Source organism: Sapajus apella, unplaced genomic scaffold (assembly GCF_009761245.1).
Source record: "Sapajus apella isolate SASKATOON/1434 unplaced genomic scaffold, GSC_monkey_1.0 scaffold12, whole genome shotgun sequence".
In the NCBI taxonomy this organism is placed as follows: domain Eukaryota; kingdom Metazoa; phylum Chordata; class Mammalia; order Primates; family Cebidae; genus Sapajus; species Sapajus apella.
The window spans coordinates 16868789-16888034 of NW_022436952.1; the positions used below are offsets into that span (position 1 = coordinate 16868789).

The 19246-nt window shown below is 45.6% G+C and overlaps 1 protein-coding gene and 1 long non-coding RNA gene across 3 annotated transcripts in view; one reads left to right on the top strand and one right to left on the bottom strand.

Moving 5' to 3' along the window:
• The window catches only part of LOC116553060, a 113117-nt gene that overhangs the window by 75754 nt on the left and 18117 nt on the right, over positions 1–19246 (bottom strand). The window contains exons 2-3 of one of the 2 annotated variants that reach the window (XR_004269616.1): positions 14226–14319; positions 4197–4272 (exon numbers count right to left, since the gene is read on the bottom strand). This is a non-coding gene — a long non-coding RNA (uncharacterized LOC116553060). Of the gene's footprint in view, positions 1–4196; positions 4273–14225; positions 14320–19246 lie in introns of those variants that run through there. The other variant, XR_004269617.1, reaches the window with a different exon arrangement.
• The window catches only part of NLRP1 (NLR family pyrin domain containing 1), a 60168-nt gene that overhangs the window by 18780 nt on the left and 22142 nt on the right, over positions 1–19246 (top strand). The window contains exons 4-7 of the mRNA XM_032280157.1: positions 3114–4728; positions 8798–8968; positions 16200–16370; positions 17790–17960. Of these exons, the coding sequence (XP_032136048.1) occupies positions 3114–4728; positions 8798–8968; positions 16200–16370; positions 17790–17960 (2128 nt within the window). The remainder of the gene's footprint in view (positions 1–3113; positions 4729–8797; positions 8969–16199; positions 16371–17789; positions 17961–19246) is intronic.

Consider the following 19246-nt stretch of genomic DNA (forward strand, 5'->3'; position numbering starts at 1 on the left):
AAAAAAAAAAAAAAAAAAAAAAAAACTAATATCATTTCTACTGAAACTATTCCAAAACATAGAGGAGGAAGGAATATTACCAGACTCATTCTCTGAGGCCAATATTACTGTGATACCAAAACCAGGCAAAGCACATCAAAAATTTGACTAGAAACTTAAATCTAAGACCTCAAACAACAAACTGCTACAAAAAACCATTAGGAAAATCTCCAGGACATTGGTCTGCAAAGATTTCTTGAGTAATACCCTAGAAGCATAGGCAACCAAAGCAAACATGGACAAACAGGATCACATCAAGTTAAAAAGCTTCTGCACAGCAAAGGCAGCAATAGGAGGCTGCACCCCTCAGCTGGATTTAGACAGAAGGAGGACCGCTGGGCTGGAAGCTCTAGCAGACATGGCCTGTCTGGCTAGGGGAGGTGGTGGTGGGTGGAGTCACCCACCCTGCCTTCAGAGTGTTTCCCCAGGGCACCAGGAGTTTGCCTCTGCTGGTTGAGTTTAGACAGCAGCAGTACTGCTAGCAGACGTTGCCTGCCTGGCAACCAGTGGCAGGGGTGGGCAGAATCACCCCCACTGCTGTCCAAGTGGGGAACCTGAACAAAATAACCTGAAGAACAGTTTCATGGCAAGTATAAAAACTACATGGCATGCTGTTTAATCTATTAAGAGAAAAGGTAGGAAAACTTGTTTGGGTAAAAGACAAGATAGTAGGTCGGGCATGATGGCTCATGCCTATAATCCCAGCATTTTGGGAGGGCGAGGTGGGCAGATCACTTGAGGTCAGGAGTTTGAGACCAGCCTGGCTAACGTGGCAAAACCCTAGCTCTACTAAAAATTTGAAAATTAGCTGGGTATGGTGGCACACGCCTGTAATCCCAGCTACTCAGGAGGCTGAGACAAAAGAATTGCTTGAATGTGGGAGATGAATGTTGCAGTGAGTCAAGATCATACCACTGCATTCCTGGGCTACAAAGTGAGACTCCATCAAAAAAAAAAAAAAAAAAAAAAGATAGTAAATGTTTTAGTGTTTGTAGGCCATAGGGTCTCTGTTGTAAGTATTCAGGTCTGCCCTCATAGCCTGAAGGCAGCCATGGACATAAATAAGTGGGCATGGCTGTATTCCAATAAAACTATACTCAGGAACAATAAATTTTAAATGTTATTTTCACATGCATAAAATATTATTTTTCTTTTGATTTTTTTTCCAACCATTTAAAAATGTAACAATCATTCTTAACTCACAGGCTGTACAAAAACAGGTAGCTGGCTTGGGTTGGCAAACTTCAGCCAAATCCAGTCAGCCACCTGTTTTTGTGGAGTTGACCAGAGTTTACCAACACTTTGGTCAGGAGTATAACATTAAAATGAAACTTGTTAGAGGTATCAAGGATAAGGGTACAATTTTTAGTCTGGCTTTTCAAGAGGATTTAGCTACACGCATGGTAACAGAGCCATGAAAACCAGGAGGTTCTAGAGAATGTGGCATCTAGAAGAGCAAAGCCCTCCTGTGGCACCTCAGACAGGCACATTCTCAGCAGGGAGGGCCATGGCCGTAACCCTGGATGGTCATCCTGAGGCTTGTAGGTTTTCACATTGCTGGAAATGTTCCCACAGGAGACAGGAAAAGCAGGTCTATAGATAATTACTTCAGAGGTGGGGTAGCTGTCTGAATACCACACCCTCACCAGTCTCACCAGTGCTAACTGTGTGAATTGGCCCCACTCTCCCCAGATTTCCTCAGCACACCTGCAGATGCAGGACAGGTAACCTTGAACTTTGGAGCCCCAGCAGGTTTCTAGAATGGCCAGGGCTTCATCCCTGGATGCAGGATGAGTCACCTGCATCCTCTCTAAAATTCACCTAAAAGACCAGACACAGTGGCTTACGCCTGTAATCCCAGCACTTTGGGAGGCCAAGATGAGTGGATCACTTGAAGTCCAGAGTTTGAGACCAGCATGGCCAACATGGTGAAATGAAAATACAAAAATTAGCAAGGCATGATGGCAGATGCCTGTAATCCCAGCTACTCAGGAGGCTGACACAAGAGAATCACTTGAACCTGGGAGACAGAGGTTGCAGTGAGCTGAGATCATGCTGCTGCACTCCAGCCTGGGTAACAAGAGTGAAACTCTGTCTCAAAAAAATAAATAAAATACAATACAATTCACCTAAGGAGAGAAGTAAGAGGCACTCAAAATATTGTGAAGAACAGAAGTTGTGACTGTTGTTCTATTTGGAGTCTGACTAAGACAGGAGCCTGAGGTCTGTCCCTGGGAAACAATCACATACATGAGCTCTGCTCCTCACAGGTCAGGAGGCATCTTCCATCTGTCTCAGGTTGGGCTTGCCCAGAAGCCTGAGACTGGATTTGCTTGCAGGTAGTTTATTGGGGCAGTGATTGCTGAAAAACATCAACAGGAGAAAGAAGTAAGGCAGGGAAGCCCAAGAAAGGTAGATTATGGAGCAGGTTACCTTACGAGCAACTGAGGTTCCATGCTGCTGCGGATGTCTGGGACACAGAACATGCCTGAGTGTTATCTGCCCTGGGGGTGAGGGACCCCCATCTGTTGTCCACTAAGGGCATCTTCTGGACTGCAGTACTATCCCCCAGTATTTCTGGCCCTGAGACAGATAACCAAAGCTGCTGCCAAGGGGCAGGTACTGCAACAGCGGGTGCTCAGGGGATGCTGTCAGCATCTGCTACATACTCCACTATCTCCTCCACTCCTCCGTGACCTCCTACAACCCCCAGCTTATGGATGAGAAAACTGAGGCTCATAGGAGCTAATGGCCAGCATCATGAGCTTAGTGAGGACAGAGAGTTATGTCTGTTTTGTTCACTCTTTATCCCCAGCCCCCTACAGCAGCACCTGGCACATAGTAAGCACTTAATAAATATTCAGTGATGAAAAGTCATTCAGGGAGTATGACCTGGTTGAGTCAAGACTTGAACTGGGATCTTCTACCCCAAAGCACATGTTCCTTCTACCACATGGCAAGAACATACCAGTGTCTGCAGCCAGTGTAGTGTGTGGCTTGGAGTAGGTGCCTAAAACAGTTTTTAATTAATTATTCTATTCTCTATCTTTATGTTCCTTCTTTCCCTCCCTTAGGAATCAGAGAAAGAGACCAGAGCCTGTGGAGGGAGAGCCCCTGTTCCACATGGTCCTGGAAAAATGAGGATTTGAACCAAAAATTTACACAGCTGCTACTTCTACAAAGGCCTCACCCCAGAAGCCATGAGTGCCTGGTCAGGGGAAGATTGCTTCATAATATGGAGGAGGATCAAGGACATTTAATTGAGATCGGAGACTTATTTGGCCCAGGCCTAGATACCCAGGAACCTCGCGTAGTCATACTGCAGGGGGCTGCTGGAATTGGGAAGTCAACACTGGCCAGGTGGGTGAGGGAGGCCTGGGGGAGAGGCCAGCTGTATAGGGATTGCTTCCAACATGTCTTCTACTTCAGCTGCAGAGAGCTGGCCCAGTCCAAGGTGCTGAGTCTTGCTGAGCTCATTGGAAAAGACTGGACAGCCACTCAGGCTCCCATAAGACAGATCCTGTCTAGGCCAGAGCGGCTACTCTTCATCCTCGATGGTGTGGATGAACCAAAATGGGTCTTGGAGGAGCAGAGTCCCGAACTCTGTCTGCACTGGAGCCAGCCGCAGCCAGCGGATGCACTGCTGGGCAGTTTGCTGGGGAAAAGCATACTTCCCAAGGCATCCTTCCTGATCACTGCTCGGACCACAGCTCTGCAGAGTCTCATTCCTTCTTTGGAGCAGGCACGTTGGGTAGAGGTCCTGGGGTTCTCTGAGTCCAGCAGGAAGGAGTATTTCTACAAATATTTCACAGATGAAAGGCAAGCAAGTAGAGCCTTTAGGTTGGTCAAATCAAACAAAGAACTCTGGGCCCTGTGTCTCGTGCCCTGGGTGTCCTGGCTGGCCTGCACTTGCCTGATGCAGCAGATGAAGCAGAAGGAAGAACTCACACTGACCTCCAAGACCACCACGACCCTCTGTCTGCATTACTTTTCCCAGGCTCTCCAAGCTCAGCCATTGGGGTCCCAGCTCCGGGGCTTCTGCTCCCTGGCTGCTGAGGGCATCTGGCAAAGAAAGACCCTTTTCAGTCCAGATGACCTCAAGAAGCATGGGTTAGATGGGGCCATCATCTCCTCCCTCTTGAAGATGGGTATTCTTCAAGAGCACCCCATCCCTCTGAGCTACAGCTTCATTCACCTCTGTTTCCAGGAGTTCTTTGCAGGAATGTCCTGTGCCTTGGAGGATAAGAAGGGGGGAAGTGAACATTCTAATCACATCATGGGTTTGGGAAAGTTGCTAGAAACATATGGAACACATGACCTGTTCAGGGCACCAACCACACGTTTCCTATTGGGCCTGTTAAGTGAACAGGGGGCAAGAGAGATGGAGAACATCTTTGACTGCCGACTGTCTCAGGAGAGGAAGAAGAGGCTTCTGCAGTGCACCCAGTTCCTGCAGCCCCCACTGCAGTCACACTCTCTGGAGTTCCTCCACTGTTTGTACGAGACTCAGGGCAAAAAGTTCCTGACACAAATGATGGCCCATTTCCAAGAAGTGTGCATGTGTGTGGAAACAGACATGGAGCTCCTGGTGTGCACTTTCTGCATTAAATTCTGCCACCACGTGAAGAAGCTTCAACTGATTGAGGGCAGGCAGCATGGACCAGCATGGAGCCTTGACAGGGTAGTCCTGTGAGTACTCTACCCACCGTGTCTCCAGCTCCTCTGTCAATCCATAAGCCCAAGTGTCCTGAGCACCAGAGGCACTCTCACTGAGCCTGGTTGGGGGCGGGGGTGGCTAAAGAATCAGGGTCGCCAGTGACGTCTAACTGCCCAATCTGACCACTATGCTCTGTCCACCTAAGCTCCTCTGTAGTGTCCAACTGTGGGGCAGACTCTGCTTGCTTCTGGAGAGGACGCTGGGCCCCGCCTTATGCTGCTACCTCTTCTCCTACCCTTAGAATGACTGCCCATCTTCTCTCCTGGACCTGTTCCCAGCTTCCAGCTGACCTTAGCTACCCCTACACTCCCCAAGGATCAGGCAGCCCCCCCACCCCTGCTCCTCTCTCTGGCCATTCATTCTCTCAAATTGCTCCTCCAGCTGTTTCAGAAACCCTCTCGATGACAACGACATTGGCCCTGAGATCTTCCCCATCAGCTCTCAAAAGGAGTTTCCTGACCAGGCACTGTGGCTTATACCTGTAATCTCAGCACTTTGGGAGGCTGAGGCAGGCGGATCACGAGGTCAAGGGATCGAGGCCATCTTGGCCAACATGGTGAAACTCCATCTCTACTAAAAATACAAAAATTATCCAGGTGTGGTTGTGGGCACCTGTAGTCCCACCTACTCAGGAGGCTGTGGCAGGAGAATTGCTTGAACCTGGGAGCTGAGATTACGCCATTGCACTCCAGCCTGGGTGACAGTGACTCTGTCTCAAAAAAAAAAAAAAAGTTTGCTATTTTTCCCTGCAAAACTGACTTCATAATTCTTTGTGACTGTGGTGCCACTGTTGCCCCAGGCACTCAGCATGAAACCCACTCTCTGGTTTCGCAAGAGCAGCTTCCTCTAGGCATTCTCCAGCCCAGCAACACTCAGAACTTCCCCATCCCGGTTCCCCAACCTCTGCCACAGTATAGATCACATGGTATTGGTATGTGTTTGTGTCCTACTTTAAATGATTCATTCCACATTTATTAAGCACTGATTCTTTGCCAGGCCCTACAGATCACAGATTAAAAAGCACAATCCTGGCCGGGCATGGTGGCCCACACCTAGAATCCCAGCACTTTAGGAGGCCAAGGTGGGAGGATCACAAGGTCAAGAGATTGAGACCATCCTGGCCAACATGGTGAAACCCCGTATCTACTAAAAACACAAAAATTAGCCAGACATAGTGGCAGGCACCTGTAATTCCAGCTACTCGGAAGGCTGAGGAAGGAAATCACTTGAATGTGGGAAGCGGAGGTTGCAGTGAGCCAAGATTGTGCCATTGCACTCCAGCCTAGACGACAAGAGCAAGATTCCATCTCAATAAATAAATAAAAAGTAAATAAAGATGCAAAAATTAGCTGGGCATGGTGGCTCATGCCTATAGTTCCAGCTATTCCAGAGGCTGAGGCAGGAGAATTGCTTGAAGGTTGTAATAAGCTGATCTCTTGCCACTGCACTCCAGTCTGGCAACAGAGCAAGACTCCGTCTCAGAAACAGAAACAAAAACACACCAAAAAAGAGCACAATCCCTGCCCTCAGGAGCTCAAAAAATAGGGGAGAAGACAAACATTCATTTAATACTGACAACAGGCTGTGATGCCTACAACAGTAGAGATATGGACAAGGTACTGTGGTGTGGCCCAAGGAAGGGAGTAGTCACATGAGTGGACAAAAAAAAAAAAAGATTCTCAGAGGGAGAAATATTTGATGTGGGTCTTTATATTCATATTTTTTAAACTTTTTCTCACAATACTCATGTTCATTAAAATATATATTTTTTTATTATTTTTTTTTTTGAGACAGAATCATGCTGTGACACCCAGGCTGGAGTGCAGTGGCGCGCCTTTCACTCACTGCAACCTTTGCCTCTCGAGTTCAAGCAATTCTCGTTCCTCAGCCTCCCAAGCAGCTGGGATTACAGGTGTGCGCCACCACACCCAGCTAATTTTTTTTTGTCTTTTTAATAGAAATGGGGTTTCACCACGTTGGCCAGACTGGTCTCGATTTCCTGACCTCAAATGATCCGCATGCCTCAACCTTCCAATGTGCTAGGATTATAAGCATAAGCCACCATGCCTGGCCCTTCTTATATTTTTAAGTAGTCTGATACAACACCATTTTTGAATGACCACATGCTATTCCATAGGGAAGTGCCATGGCTGATTTGACCATTCTCCTATTCTTGGCCATTGTAAGCTGTTTCTAGTTGTTCATAATTATAAATGTGACGTAGGCCATAAAGGATGTGGATACAGATATTCCAAGTGGCAGTGGACCAATGGGAGACGTTCAGAAGAGTTTTAAGCAGCCAGAGGCAGAGGCCAGATGGTGACTGGCCAGGGGTGGCTACTGGGATGGTTAAGGGGAACCAGGAACACCAGACCAGAGAAGACAGTTTGGGATAGGCGGGAGCAAGTAGAGCCTTAAAGAGAATTCCATGGGAAAGTCAGAGGCTTCAGCTGCAAGTGGGAGGGGAAATTTTAAAGGAAGTGAGTCAGCTAGGCAAGGCAGAGAGAAGAGTAAGGAGGCTACTATAAACAAAGTGAAAGTTCAGGAAGAAAGGGTGGAGATTGGCCAAGGGCTGTGGGAAGGGAAAGGAGAACCAACCAGAGATATTAAGGAAATGAAGATGGCAGGATGAGAGGTTTCAGGTTGTGATTAAGCATTGTGCATTTTCAATATAAACTTAATTTTTTTCTAGTCCTCTTGATTAAAGATGGCAAATGCTGACAGAAATAAAAAATTTTAAATGTATTTTTCAAGTTTCATAAAACTAAGCAAGTGTAAAAGAAATTCAAATAAACCTTCATTTATGGCTTTTTTTTTTTTTTTTTGGTTTTGAGATAAGTCTCACCCTTGTTTCCCTGGCTAGAGGACAATGGCACAATCTCTGCTCACTGCAACCCCCACCCCCTGGGTTCAAGCGATTCTCCTGGCTCAGCCTCCCAAGTAGCTGGGATTACAGGCGCCTGTTACCACCGCCGGCTGTCTAATTTTTGTATTTTTAGTAGAGATGAGGTTTCACCGTGTTGGCCAGGCTGGTCTCGAACCCCTGAATTCAGGTGATCCACCCGCCTCAGCCTCCCAAAGTGCTGGGATTACAAGCATGAGCTACCGCATCCAGCCTCATTTATGGCTTTTTTTCTTCTCTCTCTGTGTGTGTGTGTGTGTGTGTGTGTGTGTGTGTGATGGAATCTCGCTGTGTCTCCTAGGAATAGTGCAGTAGCATGACCATACCTCACTGTGCAACATTGGCCTTCCAGGTTCAAGCCATTCTCCCACCTCAGGCTCCTGAGTAGCTAGGACTACAGGTGCACACCACCACATTGGCTATGTTTTTTTTTTTAATTTTTTGTGGAAACAGGATCTTACTATGTTGCCCAGGCTGGTCTCAAACTCCTGAGCTCAATCAATCTTCCTGCCTCTACCCCCTAAAGTACTGGGATTATAGGCATGAGCCACTGCACTCAGCTGGCTTTTTCTATATGTTTGTAGTACTTGTACTTCCACAATTATTAAAACTTAAACTGCTCTAGGACTTTTGGGTTACTCTGTAGTAGTTGTTAATCCTCACACACCCCTCTGCAGCAGATGCTATTGCTGTCCTGTTTTTACAGCCAAGGAGACAGAGTGAGGCACAGAGATGCAGAGCCCATGTGTAGGCAGCTACTTGCCTCTGCTCCTTGCCCCCGCACAGCAAGAGGCCACGACTTATACTGAGCACCGAAGATTTAAAAAAAAAAAAAAAAAAAAGACAAGTGTCTGTGTCTGCCCTCAAGGAACTCTAAGACTGAGGGAGAAACAGACACACAAAGTGAACACTTCAGTGTCCTATGGTAAGGGCTGTAGAATGAGGAGTCACATGGAGGAGAGGGATCTAGCCCTGGGTGACAAGAGCAGATAGGGAGGCTGGTCAGTACTGGGGATGGCACTGCCTGCTGTGGTCTGGTGCTCAGGGGGACAGAGCCCAACTGTGTTGTGCAGGGCTGGGCACCTCAAACCCCCCCACACACGCAACACATCTCTCCTGTCCTCCTCTCTCTCCCTCAGGTTCAGGTGGGTCCCAGCCACAGACGCCTATTGGCAGATTCTCTTCTCCGTTCTGAAGGTCACCGGAAGCCTGAAGGAGCTGGACCTAAGTGGAAACTTGCTTAGCCTCTCTGCAGTGCAGAGTCTTTGTGAGACCCTGAGATACCCTCGCTGCCTCCTGGAGACCCTGCGGTGAGTCTGGCCTGGGTTCTGTTCTGAAGCAAGGATAAGGAGGAGATCCAAGGCAGAAACTGAGTCTGGCCTGAGGGATTTGCCTTTGAATTCATCAGATATTCGTTGAGGCCCTCTCTGGCCAGTGTGACTTTGCTAAACAAACACAGACAGGATGTTTTCCTCACACACACACACAAAATTATCTCATAAAGTGAGGCTTGAGGGAGGTCTGAAGAATACAGAGGATTGAACTAAGTGAAGCAGGAGGGAAAAGACATGGTGGGCCAGACATGGTGTCTCATGCCTATAATCCCAAAGGTCTGGAAGGCCAAGGCAGGACAATTGCCTTAGGTCAGGAGTTTAAGACCAGCCTGGGAAACATAGAGAGACCCTGTCTCTACAAAAACATAAAATAAAAAATTAGTTGAGAATGATGATATGTGCCTGTTGTCCTAGCTACTTGGGAGGCTGAGGTGGAGGATTCACTTGAGCCCAGGAGCTCAATATTACAGTGAGATATGATTATGCCACTGCACTCGAAGCTGGGCAACAGAGACAGACTTTATCTCTAAAAAAAATACTCAAAATGTTTTAAAAATTAATGAAGAAAAAGAAAAGATACCAATACACACCTATTAGAATGGCCAAAATCCAAAACACTGATGGCACCAAATGCTGGTGAGGATGTAGAACAACAGGAAATCTTATTCATTGCTAGTGGGGATGGAAAATGATACAGCCACTTTGGAATACAGTTTGGCAGTTTTCTATAAAACAAAATATACTTTCACCATATGATCCAGCTGTTGCACTCCTTGATATTTACCCAAATGAATTGAAAACCTCTGTCCACACAAAAACCTGCATATGCATGTTTACAACAGCTTTGTTCATAATTGCCAAAACTTGGAAGCAAGATGTCCTTCAGGAAGTGAATGGACAAATAAATTGAGGTACAAACAGACAATGGACTGTTATTCAATGCTAAAAAGAAATAAACTATGAAGCTGCAAAAAGATATGGAGAAATTTTAAATGCACATTACTAAAAGAAGCCAATCTGAAAAGGCTACAGGCTGTATGACTCCAACTATATGACATTCTGGAAAAGGCAAAACCAAGGAGCTAATTAAAAGGTTAGTGATTTCCAGAGCTTGAGGGAAAAGTGGAATTAATAGAGCACAGAAGAGTTTTAGGCAGTGAAACTATTCTATCTACTATAATCATGGGTTAGGGTTAGAATTAAGGTTAGGGTTAGCGTTAGTATGTATTATTATACAGCTGTCAAAATCCACAGAATGTACACCAAGAGTGAGCCCTAATGTAAACTATGGACTTCAGGTGATGATGTGTCCATGTCAGTTTATCAATTGTAACAAATTTCACCACAATGTACTAATGCACAGCATGCCAGTAGTGGGAAAGATTGTATGAGGGATGTGGGGACAGGGAGTATATGGGAACTCTCTGTACTTTTTGCCCAATTTTACTGTGAATCTAAAACTACTCTAAAAAATAAAGCCTATTAAAGAAAACGAAAGAGAAGAAGAAGAGGAAGAATCTCAAATCAGTAACCTAAACTTTAACAATTTTTTTCCTTAGGTCTTTCATGTTAGTAAAGAAATTTTTTTTAAAAAAAGCAAACAAAACCAAAAGCAAGCAGGGGAAAAGAAATAATAAAGACTAGAGTAGAGATAAATGAAACAGAGAATAGAAAACAATTCAGAAAATCCATGAAACTAAGTTAATTCTTTAAAAATACCAACAAAATTGACAGCTTTTAGCTGAACTAACTAAAATTAAAAGTGAGAAGATTCAGATTACTAAATACAGAAATAAAATATGGGGCATCACAACTGAACTTACAGTAATAAAAGAATTATAAGGGAATATTATGAAATATTGTAAGCCAACAAATTAGATAACCCAGATGAAATGGGCCAACTTCCAGAAAAACACAAATACCTTAACTGACTTGAACAAACACAAAATCTTAATAGACCTATAACAAACACAGACATTGAATTATTAAGTAAAAAACTTTCTATGAAACAAGCAAAGCCCAGACCCAGGTGGTTTTACTGGCGAATTCTACCAAATATTTAAAGAAGAATTAACACTTATCTTTTCAAACTCTTCCAAAAATATCAGAAAAGAGAACATGTGCCAATTCGTTCTATGAGATCAATATTACCCTGATACCAAAATTAGACTAAGATAATCAAAAGCATCACAAGAAAAAAAAATCTACAGGTCAACATCCCTTATGAATATATATATGTGAAATTCCATAACAAAATACTGGCAACATATCAAAAGGATTGTAGACCATGACCAAATGGGATTTATTCCAAGAATGCAAATTGGGTTTAACCTAGGAAAATTGATCAATGTAATGCAACATGTTAATAGAATAAAGAATACAAACTAATGATTATCTCAAAGACAAAAAAAAAGCATTTGACAAAAACCCAACACCTTTCACATTGATAACACTCAGCAAACTAGAAATAAAAGGAAACTTTATCAACCTGATAAAGTTGTTAGCAGTGAAAAACCCACAGCTAACATTATACTTAATGGTGGATGACTGAGTGCTTTCTCCTTAAGATTAGGAATAAGACAAAGATGTCTGTTCTTGCGATTTCTATTCAACATTGTACTCAAGGTTCCATCCAGGGCAATTAAGCAAGAAAATGAAATTAATGGCTTCTAGATTGAAAAGAAAGTAATTATTTGCAGGTGACATGACGTTGTATGTAGAAAATCCTAAGAAATCTAAAATATTAAAATTAGGGCCAGGCATGGTGGCTCATGCCTGTAATCCCAGCACTTTGGGAGGCTGAGATGGGTGGATTCCTTGAGTTCAGGAGTTCAAGACCAGCCTGGGCAATATGGCAAAACCCTGTCTCTATCAAAAATACAAAAAATTAGCCAGGCATTGTAGCACACACCTGCAGTCCCAGCTACTCAGGAGGCTGAGGTAGGAGAATCGCTTCAGCCTGGTAGGCAGAGGTAGCAGTGAGCTGAGATTATGCGACTGCACTCCAACCTGGGTGACAGAGGGAGACCCTGTTAAAAAAAAAAAAAAAAAAAAAAAGCTAACGATTTCAACAAGGTTTCAGGAAACAAAAACAATATACAAAAATTAGTTGTACTTCTATACACCAGCAGTGAATAATCCAAAAATTAAAATAGAAAAACAATAAATTTAACAAAAGAAAACTTGTACACTGGAAACTACAAAACAAAAATGATTGAAAGAAATTATATACAGATAAGACCTAAATAAATGAAAAGATGTCCCATGTTCATACATTGGAAGACATGATATTATTAAAATGGCAATACCCTCCAAACTGATCTACAGATTCAATACAATCCCTATCAGAATCCCAGCTGCCATTATTGCAGAAATGGACAAGCTGATTCAAAAATTCATGGGCAAAAATAAGATTGCATGTCAAGCCTGGGGAACACCCCAAGCCCAGTGTTTAATGGCCCAACAAAGAAGAGCCAACAAACAAGTCTGAGACGGAGGGGCCACATAGATGAAAGGGACACCAGGAGAGAGTGGTGTCATGGAACCCAACAGAACAGAGGGTCTCAAGGAGGTCATCAGGCGCTACTGCTGCTGGGAGGTCAAGTAAGATAAGGACAGAAATTTGTCCACTGGATTAGAGATAGAAAAGTCATGAATAACCTCAGCAGAAGTAGCTTATGTAACATGAAGAGGCTGGAATGCAGACTGGAATGGATTAAAGAGGGAGAGAGAGGTAAAAAATGAGACTGCAAATATACTTTCTTCAAAGACTTTGGTAGTGAAAAGGAGGAAAACACTAAAGCAGAGGGGATGGTGGGCTGAGTAAATGTGTGTGTCCATCTGCTTACTTGCATTTAAGAAGGAAAAGATCTCAGTTTGAGTGTAAGTGGAGGAGGAGTGATAAAATATACAAGAAGGAGAAGGAGTTATTGATGGCTCTTTATCCTCAGACGAAGCGAGTAGGAGAAAGATTGGAAGAGGAGGGAAATGTTTCTCTACTGTAACAGGAGGGGAGATAAGGACAGGGAAGATAAGGATAGGTTTCACTCCGAGAAGCTGAGAGGTTCCTACTGATGGCATGATTTTTCTCTGAGAAATAGGAATTTTGAGCTGTTTACTAGGAGTTAGTGTGAGGATTGAGGTGCTGGAGGTTTGAAAAAGATAAGATCTTCAAATGGCCAGAGGAGAGCATGAGATCTCTGCCTGTCAGGCATTGCTGTAACCCATGTGAGGGTTGTGGTCATGATTCAAGATGGCAGCCACCTACTCTATTGCACAGGCAGGAGTTGGGGTGGAGAGTGGGAAGATAGTAGAGTTCAGGGTTAGCCAGGGGAATGTGATGGAAGGTCAGAGGGTGAGAAATTCACTGCCAGTGAAGGATCATGGAGGCTAAGCTACATTCCAAGGAAAGTGAAGAAAAGAAAGTGATAAGAGAGAAAGGAGATGGCAAGAAAGGAAAGCAACCAAGAGGTCGCTCATTGAAAAGGAGTTACAGTGGGAGAAGTTGAACAGGCAGAGTAAGGAGGCAAGCCTAGCCTTGTGCTGGGATTTTCGATATCCATATGAGGCGCTCTACCCACCCCTAAAACCTACCCAAGGAGAACCACCAGAGTCCAGTAAAAATGTTTTTGAGTAGGACTCAGGAATCCTGGTTCTACCTCAAACTTCACACCCCTGTAGGAAGACACCAATCTTCAGTGTACTCTTTATAACATTAGCATAGAACTTTAGAATCTCAAACCCAAACACCTTCATATCCATTAATTCCTTGGGCCTTCCAAAAAAAAAAAAAAAAAAAGCTGTGCAAAAATAGCAGAGCAGGGACAATTATTTCTGTTTTCCATATATGAAGAAATGGGCTGGGGAAGAACTTTCCCTGGAGCCAGACACACACAGGTTCGAATCTTGCCTCTATCAGTTACAAATTGAAAACTATAGGTAGGTTTCTTTATCAAGTTTCAGTTTGATTTACTCATTAATAACATGGATTCACCATGTCTACTGCACAAGTTGGCTACAAAGTCAAAGGAGATCATGCATGCTATGTACTTAGGACATGTATGCTATGTACTTAGGATCATGTATGCTATATACTTAGGATCATGTATGCTATGTGCTTAGTGCCTAAGTTGTCCTAAGAGGCCCAGGGACATTAACAACTTGCCAAATTCACATAGTTAGCAATGGGAGAACAGGACACGACTCAGTGAGGGGGTGACCCAGCAACACCTACCTCTTCCGTATCAGGTAAGCCAGGGCCTGATTAATTCTAGCTCACTGATGGGACCACCTATGAGCTGAGGCTCCATGGTCCCATCAGACTTCACCTACAAAACACAAATTCAAAGACAAAATTATTAAGAAATTCAAGATGGTGTCCATAGAGCATTAACCCTCAATCTAGAAGGGTCCTCCTCACACCCCTGCCAATTGCAGGTCCTTCTGAGCACAGGGCCCTGTGCAGCTGCCCTGGTTGTACACCAATGAAACTGACACTCTTCTCACATCTACTTTCTCAGTAAGTGACAGCAGCTTCTACTCTGAATCCAATCTAGAAGCCTCCTTGGACTCCACTGAGTAACACAGGGTCTACTTGAAACATCTCCCAAAAGTCACTGCTCTGACCCAGTTGTTCATCCTCCCACCCAGACGCCCTGCCTCCTGCCTCTCCCTATCCAGCCCCCTCAGAGATCTGTCTCTTTTTTTTTTTGGAGATGGAGTCCTGCTCTGTCGCCCAGGCTGGAGTCCAGTGGCACGATCTCGGCTCACTGCAACCTCCTTCAGGGACTTTTCTAAAGCAATGCAGAGACCACATCACTGATGTCCTCAAAAACTTTTATGGGCTCATCACTGCCCTGGGGAAATAGGCTTCAACATCTTATAATGGCATCCAAGACCTACCACCATCGTGATATTTTCTAGCTTTACCCTCAAACTTTCTCTCTACCTGAGTAGCCTTTATGCCAACATCACTACACTAACTGCATGCTGTGATTTCACATCTGCCCTACCAGCCATACACACCCCTGCCTCCACCCTCACTTCCGTGTACTACTCATATAAGGTTCACCTTTTCCTCCCTGCCTTGGCAATCACTCATTCCTCTGCCTTCAGCTGTACCTGACTTGCCCCTCTTTTGTTGCTATTTCATTCATTTATTTACTACATACTTACTAAGCACCTACTGTATGCTAGATCCTGCTCTGGACACTGGGATATGACTAGAAAATGGGGCCTGGCATGGTGGTTCATGCCTGTAATCCTAACACTTTGGGAGACTGAGGTGGGTGGACCCCTGAAGTCAGAACTTAAAGGCCAGCCTGACCAATGTGGCAAAACCTCGTCTCTACTAAAATTACAAAAATTAGTTGGGTGTGGTGGCACATGCCTGTAATCCCAGCTACTCAGGAAGCTGAGGCAGGAGAATCACTTGAACCCAGGGGGCGGTGTTGCAGGGAGCCGAGATCGCAGCACTGCACTCCAGCCCGGGCGAAAGAGCAAGACTCCATCTCAAACAAAAAGAAAGAAAATGGGCAAAATTCCTTTCTAAAGGAGCTTAAGTTCTAGTTGGGAAGGAGGACGAGAAGCCAAATAAATAAGTAAAATATATTGTGAGTGACATGAGCTATAGAAAAAGTAAAGCAGAAAGGAGCAGGGAGCCTGGAGGTGGATGTGCAATTTTAAGTGGAAAGATGAGGCAAAAGGTCCCCAAGGTGACTTCCTTCAGAGCAAAGACCTTATACAAGTGGAGAAACAAACCATGAGATATCAGCTCCAGAAGATTGTTCCGGGCAGAAGCAGCAGCAGAAGCAGCAGGTGCAGAGGCCTTAGGTGGAACTGTGCCTCGGGTGTGTGAGGAACAGAGAGAAGGCCAGTGAGGATGGAGCTAAAAGAGATTAGAGATGAGGACAGAGATGATGAGGATCCAAGTCCCCAGGGCCCTGTAGACCAGGAAAAGGACCTTGACTTGTACTCTGAGTCGTGTGGGAAAATGTTGGAGAATGTTAATCAAAAAAGATTTTTAAAAAACTATTGTTTGTTTCTATGTCTATCCCCAAGTAGCCTGTGCATTTCTGGGGCCTGGGTTTTCTAGACCTCTGCCTGGCCCACAGGCCTGGCACATAGTGGGTGATCAGTGGGTGCTTATGGGTGTTTGTTGAATCAACAGGTGAGTAAGCTCAAGGCCATGGGTTTGTGTCTTCCACAGGTTGGCCGGCTGTGGCCTCACAGCTGAGGGCTGCAAGGACCTTGCCTCTGGGCTGAGAACCAACCAGACCCTGACAGAGGTGGAGCTGAGCTTCAATGTGCTCACAGATGCTGGAGCCAAACATCTTTGCCAGGGACTGAGACGGCCAAGCTGCAAGCTACAGCGACTGCAGTAATTGCTCCTGGTGTGCAGGGGAGGTGGGGGGAGCTGCCTGCCACCATGAGGCAGATGGAGGGGACAGGCAGAGAGAAGGTGAGACCTGCTTTGTGGGAGTGGAAGGAGCCTACTGGATCTCAGCCAGGCAGTAGAGGCTCAGGAGGAAGCTCATCCACCCCTGGACAGAGGGAGGGGGCCTCCAGGCTCCAAATAGCACAAGAGAAACCAAGTTGAATCAAGGGGCATGGATGCAAGGTGGGGACAAGGGGCAGAATTTGTGGCCATTTTCACAGACTACCACAAAGGATGATGGTGATAGTGCCAACTTCATAGAGCTATGAGGACTGCAGCAGTGTTTTTCTATTCCTCTCCTGTTCCCACCAACTGTGATCTACCGAATAACAGGTCCTCTCACTTGGCATGAGACTCTGCCATGGAAAGCTGAAATCACTGGTATCCACTTAATTCGATTTTCTGTCTCATTCGAAAGGGCAGAGCCATGCCCCCTACCATGTAGAAACAAGGCCAGGCAATGTGGTTTGTGCCTGTAATCCCAGCATTTTGGGTGGTCTGGGTGGGCAGATTTGAGGTCAGTTCGAGAACAGCCTGGCCAACATGGTGAAACCCTATCTCTACTAAAAATATAAAAATTAGCTGGGCATGGTGGTGGGCACCTAGAATCCCAGCTACTGAGGGAGGCTAAGGCAGGACAATCGTTTGAACCCAGAAGGTGGAGGTTGCAGTGAGCCAAGATCACACCATTGTCTGGGTAGCAGAGCAAGACTCCTCAAAAAGGAAGGAAAGGGGAAGGGAGGGGAGAGGAGGGGAGGGGAGCAAGGTTGGCTGGTCGCGGTGGTTCATGCCTGTAATTTCAGCACTTCAGGAGGCCAAGGCAGGTCAATCACCTGAGGCCAGAAGTTCAAGATCAGCTTGGCCAACATGGTGAAACCACATCTGTATTAAAAATACAAAAATTAGCCAGGCATAGTGGTGCACACCTGTAATCCCAGCTACTCAGGAGGCTAAGGCAGGAGAATCACTTGAACCCGGGAGGTGGGGTTGCAATGAACTGAGATTACGCTATTGTAGTCCAGCCCAGGCCACAGAGTCAGACTTCTCAAAAAAAAGAAACAACAATTAGACCCAGGTATACAAGTGGGACATTGAGTAAGTCACTCATCGATGTGGACAGAGTGAGGGGATAGGATCAGTGGGAATCACACAGGATTGAGAAAGGGTGGGTGCCAGCATCCTGAGGGGTTCTGTAGCTGCAAGAGGAAAGTGAAAATCTCTCAGGTTACTGCAAGTCAGGAAAGTTTGTATCTTCTCAGCATGTCACCCCAAACCTCTAAAAGGCCACACATGCTAGGAAGGTAGATCAGAAGAGCAAGCCCTCAGGACAATGACCTGGGCTGGTATGTACCTTTCCTGTAGGCTGGTCAGTTGTGGCCTCACGTTTGGCTGCTGCCGAGCCCTGGCCTCTGTGCTTAGCGCCAGCCCCAGCCTGAAGGAGCTAGACCTGCAGCAGAACGACCTGGATGATGTCGGCGTGCAGCTGCTCTGTAAGGGACTCAGGCATCCTACCTGCAAACTCACACGCCTGGGGTAAGTTCCTGTGGGTCCCTTCTAGGCAAAGGGCAGAAAGACAGATGCGGGAGCTGTCGAAGAGGAAAGGAAAAGGAACTGATAAATTCATAGTCAGCACACATTTCTTACCAACTCTACCACTTACACACTGTGTGACTTGGACAAGTCATCAAATTCTCTGTGACTCTTCCTTCATCTGTGAAATGGGAATATCATACCCACCTCATGGATTGTAATATATGTAAAAACAAGGACAGGAAAGATATGGCGGCTCACACCTATAATCCCAGCACTTTGGGAGGCAAAGGTGGGTGGATCAAGGAGGGGTCAGGAATTTGAGACCAGCCTGGCCAACTTGGTGAAACTCATTTCTACTAAAAATACAAAAATTAGCTGGGCACGGTGGTGGGCACTAGTAATCCCAGCTACTCCGGACGCTGACGCAGGAAAATCACTTGAACCCAGAGGTCGAGGTTTCAGTGAGCCAAGATGGCGCCACTGCACTCCAGACTGGGTGACAGAGTGAGACTCAGTCTCAAAAATAAATTAATTAATTAGTAATTAAATAAAATAAAAACAAGGACATTACTGGGAAGAGTCGGGCATGATCAAATGATAACTGTTACTGAGGCTACATGTTATAGGTGACTCCCAGATTCCCTTTACTCCAGGGCAGTGCTTCATTCATTTAGTTACTCATTCATTCATTCACTGAGTGCCTCCAATGTGCAAGCACCAGGCTGGGCCCTGGGGCACAATAGTGACCAAACAGACATGGGCCCTGCCCTCCTGAAGCTTACACTCTAGTGAGGAACAGATGAACATTGGTCACCTGTAAATGCACAAGTATATATGTATGAGCTCTGTGGAGTGCTATGAAAGGAAAGAACAGGGTATTAGGAGAATGTGATATTGGGGGAGGATGGAATTGGATCAAAGGTCCAGGGACAACTTCCCTGAGAAAGTGACATCAGGCTGAGGTCTAAAGGAGGAAGAGGTATCCAGGCCAAGTTGGGGAGAGTAGTCCAGGCAAAAAGATGGTGTAGGGAAAGGCCTGGAACAAAGAGGCACTTGACCCTGAGAGATGAAGGACACTGAGAGGCTGGAGTGGAGCAAGCACCCCTCATTTCTATCTGGTGGGCCCCAGAGATTCTTGCCCTTCCCCGAGCAGCCACCCCCACGCTATCTCTAGGCCACTTCTGCTCCCCTCTACTCCCTGGGAACAAGCTTATGGGCCACTTCTGTCTTAACACTTAACTATGGCTCCTGCTAGGGCCCCTGCTCCATGCTCAAGGAGCAGACAG